At 35.5% G+C, this 7,052-nt stretch overlaps 1 protein-coding gene across 1 annotated transcript; it reads left to right on the plus strand.

Annotated features, from left to right (window-relative positions):
* Window positions 1-594: 594 nt before the first annotated feature.
* LOC106795834 (uncharacterized) lies at window positions 595-1,586 on the plus strand. Its single transcript, XM_014766755.1, has 2 exons — window positions 595-892; window positions 1,240-1,586. The coding sequence occupies exons 1-2, from the start codon at window positions 595-597 to the stop codon at window positions 1,584-1,586; spliced, it is 645 nt and encodes a 214-aa protein (XP_014622241.1).
* Window positions 1,587-7,052: the final 5,466 nt, after the last annotated feature.

Below are 7,052 nucleotides of genomic sequence, written 5' to 3' on the forward strand. Positions count from 1 at the left end.
TTAAGAGGATTTTTAGGTCTCTCAGGCTACTATAGAAGATTTATTCAGAACTATGGGAAGCTTGTTGATCCACTTACACAATTGCTGCATAAGGACATTGAGTTCAGATGGACAGAAGACACTAAATCAACATTTGCTAAATTGAAAAAGGCTTTGACATCTGCTCCGGTATTAGCTTTACCAGAATTTGATCAACCTTTCACAGTCGAAACAGATGCTTCAGGAGTAGGTATTGGTGTTGTACTTCTTCAAAAAGGCCACCCAATAGCCTACATTAGCAAAGCCATGGGCCCAAAGTATCAATTACTCTCAGCCAATGAGAAAGAATTCTATGCTATATTGTTTGCTGTGAAGAAATGGCAACACTACTTCCTCGGACAACACTTCATAATTAAGACTGATAAAAAAACATTAAAGCACCTTCTTGAGCAACCTCTAACAACCTTGATGCAGAATTGGGGATTAGAGAAACTCATAGGATTGAATTTCAGTATTGAATATAAAAAAGGAAAAGAAAATGTGGTAGCTAATGCACTGTCAAGGCAGAAACAAGGAAGCATAGCAACAATCTTCCATGTCACATCTTAATTACTGATGGAGGCCAAGGATTCATGGAAAACTGATACAAAATTACAGAAGATAGTGGACAAAATCAGGATAAATCAGGGTTCTTACAAGCAATACACATTTGATGACACATTTCTTAGAAGAAAAGGAAAAGTGGTAATCAGAGCAGATCTGCAAATGAAAGAAAGGATCCTGCATCACTACCACAACAATGTAACTGGAGGACATTTAGGGGACGATCTAACATATAGGAGGATTAAAGAACAATTTTATTGGAAGGGATTGCAGAGGGAGGTTAGGAAGTGGGTGCTGGAATGCCATATCTGTTAGAAAAAAAAACCATTGTTACAAATGCCTACTAGATTGCTTCAGCCATCATCTATCCCAGATAGAGCCTGGAAGTCCATTTCAATGGATTTTATTGTGAGGCTCCCTAAATCTAATGGAATGACATTTATCTTTGTGTTTTGTGACGGATACACAAAGTATGCTCATTTTATACCATTAGCTCACCCTTTTGGAGCAGCTAAAATAGGACAAGTATTTATGGACACCATTGTAAGATTACATGGTTGGCCATCCGAGATTATTTCTGATAGGGATAACATCTTTATGAGTGCTTTTTGGTTTGAGTTGATGCAACAACATAAGTTAAATTGCTTAAATCCACAGCCTTCCACCCTCAAATTGATGGACAAACAGAGGCATTAAACAAGGCTTTAGAAGGATACTTGAGGTGTGTTACGGGTGAATTACCTAAGAAATGGACAGAATATATAGCCTTGGCAGAATTATGGTATAACACTAAGTTTCATACAACTGTAAAGATGACACCATTTGAAGCACTATATGGCTACCCTCCTCCTATGCCAAATATTACAGTACAAGGAGAATCATTAGTAGAAGCAGTAGCTTATACGATAAAAACCATACAACAAATAACAGAGCTTCTACAGGATAATTTAACAAAGGCTCAGGAGAGGATGAAGAAGTATGTTGATCTCAAAAGGGCAGACTAAGAATTCAACTGTGGAGACTTCATTTACTTGAACATACAACCATACAAGCAACTAAGTTTGGCAAATTCATCATTTCACAAGCTGGCTGCAAGGTACTATGGACCTTTCAAAGTAGTAGAAAGAATGGGCAAAGTAGCATACAGACTTGAGTTACCTGCTGGAACAAGAATACATGATGTATTTCATGTTTCCCTGCTAAAAGAACATCATGGTCCTCACATAGCATCACAAGAACTACCACTGTACAATGAGGAGGGTGAATTTGTACCACAACCACTAGTGGTTCTAGATAGAAGAATGAAGAAAAAGGGCAACAGAGTTGTCACAAAGGTATTGATTCAATGGCAACATACCAACCCAGAAGATGCAATTTGGAAGGAATTACACAGTATGCAACACCAATTTCCAGATTTCGATTGGAGAGCTAATAGGCCTTGAAGACAAGTCCTATGTTTGAAGAGGGGGAAAGTTTTAATAAGTGAAATTGGAGGCTTGATTAGCAAGTTAGTTGTCATTTTATTTTAAGAAGATAATTAGTTATTAGCTGTCAAAAACAAAAGAAAAAAGTAAGGGATAGATTGCTTAAAATAGGAGTAGCAGTAATTGGAGGAAAATCTGGATTAAGAAGGTATAAATAAACGCTCTTATATACATTCTTATTCATTCATGAATAAAGTTTTGAATTATTCCTTTTGTACCTTGAGGGTAGAGAGTGAGTGAGGGTTCAATTTGGTAATTCTATTCCCAATTGTTATAGAGAGTTTGAAATTTGGAAAATGATCAATCCATTCCACAGTAACAATGCTGTGTCAAATTTTTCTTCAATGCCATCAAATTTTCCATGTCTACGGGCCCAAGTGTATTTGTATCCCTCCATTGAAAGATAATGGAGATTACAATCCAGAACAACGTGACAAAAAACTTGTATTAGATAGTTCGAATGAGTAGAGTTTTCCGACTTCATCGTTAGAGAAGAAATCATTGAAACCTCCAACAATGCACCAAGTGTATAGAGAGGAATGAGCAATGGAAGGAAGCAGGTTCTAAGAATCTTGTCTATTACGTTCAGGGTATCCATAAAATCCAGTTAAGTGCCAAACTGGATTTCCAGGGAGTTGGATCTCTAAAGTGATGAAATTAGATGAGAAGTTGAGAAGACGACATTGAAAAGGATGACGCTAAAAGAAAGCTAGACCACCACTTCCATTAGCATCTGTGAATGTACGAATACATGAATTTTCATGATGCCAAAGAAGAATCAAACAAGGCCGCTTCAAAGGATAAACATTTGCTTCGAGATTAATTCAAGATTGCTTCAACAAACAAAGCCTTGTTTCAAGATTCACTAAAGATCAAGCCTTGCCTCAAAACAAAGGGTTTCAAAGTCATGCAAGGCTCTGGTAATCGATTACCAGGAAGTGTAATTGATTACCAGACGGGAAGAATGAAAAAGAGCTGTTGAAAAGGGTTTTGAATTTAAATTTTGAACATGTAATTGATTACCATATGTCTGTAATCGATTACCAACAACGAAACTCCTGAAATTCACATTCAAAAGTCATGAACCTTCAAATTATAATTATGTAATCGATTACACAAACATTGTAATCGATTACCAGTGGAGAGTTTTCAGAAAATCTGCCAACGGTCACATCTTTTGATTGGATTTGTGAATGACCATCAAAGGCCTATAAATAGGTGACTTGGGCACGAATTTTAATAAGAGAGTTTTTCTTGTTAAAAATGTCTTATCCTCTCAAAAGGAAATGAGAGAGATTCCAAGAGAACTTCATTGCCATATGCTCTCTCAAAAGAAACTCTTGGGCAAACACTTGCAAATCCATTAAGAGTTTGTCCATGGACTTCAATTGTAATATCCTTCTCTTCAAGAGAGAATTCTTCTTTCTTCTTCTTATTCAATGAGATTGATTAAGGGACCAAGGGTCTCTTAAGTTGTAAGGAATGCTAAACACAAGGGATGGGTTGTCCCTGTGTGGTTCAGACTTTGTAAACGGATTCTTACAAAGGGAGTGGAAAATCTCAAGTGGGTTGCTTGAGTACTGGACGTAGGCACGAAATATGCCGAACCAATATAAAATTGTGTTTGGATTCTCTCTTCCCTTATCTCATTTATTTGTTGCAATCAATTTTGTCTTTCATGTTTAAAGAACATTATTAAATGGATTGCTGCTTCTTCTGCATTCTGAGCCTATCTCTTTTAGAAGGGAGTTGAAAGTTTGATAGTGGGAAATTAATTCACCCCTTCTTAAGATTTATGAGGCCACATGTCCAACAACATCAACAGAAAAGTTGTAGTCAAAACCAATTTGAGATCTGATATCTTCAATGCGGTGAGACAAAGATAAGGTTTCTCATAAGAAGATGACATTCGGACTGTAGTACCGAATGAGGTCCTTGAGGGTAGGAATTGCACTATGGTTGTTCAGGCCCCGACAATTCAAATTAAAAAGACTCATTGTTCCTGACAGGCCTCTTTGCCAGGATTTTCCATTAAAAAAGGATCAATTGAAGGTGAAGAAGAATTGAAGCTTAGTTGTTGTTCTGGTTGGTGGGGATGATTGAAGGGTTGTGTAGCTTTGGGTGGTGTTGATGGATGTTGGTATTGTGTGGGTTGGTGGTTTGAAAGGGGAATTGGATTGGTTTGAGTAGAAGTAGTAAGGTCAGAGTTTGGGATAGGGTGGGTAATGTGTGGAGTAGGTTTGGTGTTAGTTGGGTACATGTGTTGGGTTTCGGGTAGGCTTTGAGATATTTGAGTTCGTATTATTTGAGAGGTTAGTTGTTTGATTTGGTGTGTTAGAAAATTAAAATAAAATAAAAGAAATAAATGAGAAGAAAATGCAAAGTCTTAAACTGAATAACAAAACAACATTAGCAAAGTAACTCTAGACTATATAATAGAACATGAATCAACAATACAATATAACATACAATAAGCACAAAGGAAAATAATTTAAGGGAGAAATTTTTAATTAGTCTGGGTTGAAGTGTGCAAACGCTATCCTTAGAGAGAAAATATCTCCACTGCAATGGTAGAAAATTTTGATTGCACTATTCTCTCAAGATACGACAACCTGTTGGTTTCGATCGTGTGCAGCAAAAGGATCCCCGAATCATCTGAGCACCAATGTTTTTGCTCTCAAAAAGATAATTTTTATAAGAAAGGAAAAGAAAAAATTTAAAGATAAAAGAAAACAAATTATTTTGTCTGCTTGAGTGTTTTTTGCTCTCAAAAAGATAATTTTTATATAGACATAGGCCTCTTATGCAACAACAAAAAAATTTCAAAGTAAAACTACATGTTGAAAACCAACGTGGAAAACAAATATTTTAATTTTACGTAATAGATTCTAAAACAAATATTTTATTTTATAAAATTAGAATTAATATAAGTAATATATTTTTATAAAATTTAAATTATAAAACAAATATTTGTTACTAATGGCAATCAATTTTGGGTTTTTGAAAACTTCTACCAGTAATTCAGAACGTTTGTTGTCTCCTTCATCGTTACTAATAATGGCATCGGGTCCCTTGTCATTAATCTCTTGTTCCTATGATGGTTGAAAGATTGGACCTCCATTGATGTGGTTACGAAGGTAACGTGAACTAGCAGAGATACCATGGTGTTACGCAGATCAGCACGAAGTTCAGGCCCCCACTGTCTGATTTCAGTATCTTCTTCAATCATAAGTAACTTTGCGCATGAGTCGTCAACATGACCCATCAACCCACATAGGTAGTAGTAATTAAGTTGCCAATCTCTCATATTTGAAAAAGACCTCATTTGATTCTCCACCAAGTTTTTATTTTTATTTTCTTGGATTTCTTGGGTTTACGGCTATGAAGCACGGACACCTCAGTCCCTTGTCGTGTCCGGTGTCCGACACGCGTCCGTGTCAGTGTCCGACACCGACACGACACCCGTATTACGTTCTATATTTTGGATATTGCAGGTGTCCACGTATCCGTGTCCGTGTCGTGTCCGGTGTCTGTGTCGATGTCAGTGCTTCATAGGTTTACGGACATCCAATAGAACACTTATTTGCATGTATGAACGATAAATATGAGTATAATTCTTTTTGTCATACTCCAAACTTCCCCAGAAAGTTTCCAATTCTTAATCCTATAGTTCATGAGCCATAAAGCCAATTGGTAGATTGTGAACTTGCACCCAAAAAGGAACATGATAAAGAGAGATACCTGCAGGATCTTCTCCATCTTTAATGATACCCTGAATTAAGAGGTGTTTGTCAAAGCTCCATGGGCCACCCTTGAGTACATTTTAGATATCCAATTGATGGAAAAACTGGAAAAGGAAAGTTCCTGTCGGAATTCCGTGATCGTGACTCCTTGAAGTGGCTGCCAAAATATTGGACAACTTCTCTTTCATAATATAGACTCTAAATGGCTTTTTCGTTAAGAATCTGCCAACTAAACACAAGGCAGGATTGAATTTGTTATTGGTAGGGTTGTTGATGGATATCTCAAGGTCAGTATCAACATCAATGTTAAGGCCCCCAATATCGGGATCTTCCATAGTAAAAGGGAAAAGGACGATACTCTCAAAAGAAGAAAGTATATGGCTCAAGAACTCACTGAAACTGAAAAGGAAAGAAATGATTAAACGGGAAAGAGGAGAGAAAATATCCTAAATGTTTTAGACTGTTATTTAGGAGAGAAAATATCTCTCGTTAACCTAAACTTTGAATTATAATTAAGGTAATTGTCTTTAATTTTTGTGAAACATAAACGTGAGTAATTAATACCCAATTTCTGCAGACCTTATATAAAATCGGATACCGCAAACAACCATGCTTGGAAAAAACTATGAAATTGCAAAGATGCCATATGCTATAGGCACCTCCTTAGTTAGGAATTGTTAATTTTCTTCCTGCCTTTTTTTTTGTTAACTTTCATAAATATATAATGTTTGAACATTACAAAGTTTGTGTTTCTTCCATCAAGTTCGTTGCTAATCAATTATAAAATGTTTACTATCAACCTTTTTTATGTTCTATATTTTTTTTCATGGAATTAATTAATTTCTTATACATGATGTTCTATCTTTTTAACTAAATTCGGACTCCAATTTTATTGTCTTTTTTTTCAGTCATGATTTGAGTTTCTAAAGCAAACTCTTTGAGAAAAAGGTTAGTATTTATTCTACGTTTTACCGAAATTTATTATGTTTTACATTTTTATGATTCCTAACTAATTTTTAATTTTCTCTATTTTTGTAGATACTATTTTGCATGATAATAGGTTGAGAAAGGTTAGTATCGATGAAAAGTGAGATGGATTCACGGTTGAAAAATGACTTTATGTTATATTTTATTTTTTCTTCCATTGAAAATTTATATATATATATATATATACCCATTGTATTATTTTTTGCAATCATGATTTGAGTTTTTAGAGCAATTTCTTTGAGAAGAAAGGTTATAT

The sequence above is a fragment of the Glycine max genome, chromosome 14, assembly GCF_000004515.6.
Source record: "Glycine max cultivar Williams 82 chromosome 14, Glycine_max_v4.0, whole genome shotgun sequence".
In the NCBI taxonomy this organism is placed as follows: domain Eukaryota; kingdom Viridiplantae; phylum Streptophyta; class Magnoliopsida; order Fabales; family Fabaceae; genus Glycine; species Glycine max.

Bases quoted from the DNA above. Each gene is read 5' to 3' on its own strand.
- LOC106795834 (XM_014766755.1), top strand. From the start codon at position 595: ATGGAGGCCAAGGATTCATGGAAAACTGATACAAAATTACAGAAGATA. The intron at 893-1,239 runs GTTAGAAAAAAA...TTAAATCCACAG, and splicing joins GGTGCTGGAATGCCATATCT to CCTTCCACCCTCAAATTGAT.